This window comes from Rhinopithecus roxellana, chromosome 20 (genome assembly GCF_007565055.1).
Source record: "Rhinopithecus roxellana isolate Shanxi Qingling chromosome 20, ASM756505v1, whole genome shotgun sequence".
Taxonomy (NCBI): Eukaryota; Metazoa; Chordata; class Mammalia; order Primates; family Cercopithecidae; genus Rhinopithecus; species Rhinopithecus roxellana.
The window spans coordinates 40,699,586-40,700,657 of NC_044568.1; the positions used below are offsets into that span (position 1 = coordinate 40,699,586).

The 1,072-nt window shown below is 58.3% G+C and overlaps 1 protein-coding gene across 1 annotated transcript; it reads left to right on the plus strand.

The window, feature by feature from the left end:
- The first annotated feature begins 211 nt into the window (after positions 1-211).
- NPAP1L (nuclear pore associated protein 1 like) lies at positions 212-1,072 on the plus strand. Its single transcript, XM_030924409.1, has one exon. It carries the CDS (start codon positions 212-214, stop codon positions 1,070-1,072), a length of 861 nt encoding a protein of 286 aa, XP_030780269.1.

The following is a 1,072-nucleotide window of genomic DNA, read 5'->3' on the forward strand; positions in this document are numbered from 1 at the left end:
TGCCTGCCCCTGGAATCCTGGGCTGCTCCCGATTCCTCTTCAACCCTCAGCAACGGATATCCTGGGCCTTCTTTTCCAGCCAGGTGGGACGGCGCCCCTATAAGGCTGTGTCTTCTCCCTCGGAACAGGGGCACCCCACTGAGGGTCCCGCCTCCTGTGGACTGGAGCCCCCCCTTCAAGGAAGAAACCCGTGCTGTCTGCTCACAACTCCATGATGTTCGGACACCCCAGCCCCGTGAGGATCCCTCCTCTCAGACGCAAGTTTAACCTCCAACTGCCTTCGTTAGATGAGCAGGTGATCCCAGCCAGGCTCCCGAAGACAGAAGAAGAGCCCGAAGAACCAACGAAAGTGGATCAGGTAGAGACCCAGGAGGACAATAAAAGGGGCCCCTGTAGCAATGGGGAAGCAGCCTCCACCTCTAGGCCCCTGGAGACTCAGGGAAACCTCACTTCCTCCGGGTGCAGTCCCAGGCCCTTGGAGGGAAATGTCCACCTCAAGAACGTGACAAAAAAGAACCGGAATGAGAAGGCCCAGGTGCATGCAGTGAGTTTCTACCCCAAGGACCACAGAGTCACCAGCTCACACAGCCCTGCTGGAGGCATCCTTCCCTTTGGGAAGCCTGACCCAGCTCCAACAGTGCTGCCTGCCCCAGTTCCAACAGTGCTCCCTGCCCCAGTTCCGGGCTGCTCCCTGTGGCCAAAGAAGGCGACCTTGAAGATGCTGGGTAAAGACCACCTGCCCAGCTCTCCAGCATTGCTAATACCGGGGAAGGACATGCAGCACAAAGATCCTCCAGCTCTAGGATCAAGTAGCTCTTCTCCACCCAGAGCTGCCGGCCACGAGTCCCGCAAAAGAAAGCTGTCAGGGTCACCACTGCCGCTGCCACCGACCCCTCCCCTGCAACTGAGATGGGATAGAGACGAGCTGCCCCCACCCGCTAAGCTTCCCTGCCTATCTCCTGAGGCACTGTTAGAGCTGGGTCAGGCTTCCCAGAGGGAAGGATGCCTCCAGCGGGGCAACATGGGTAAGAACATGGGGGTGTTAAGTAGAAAATCAAAATCCAGGAGATGA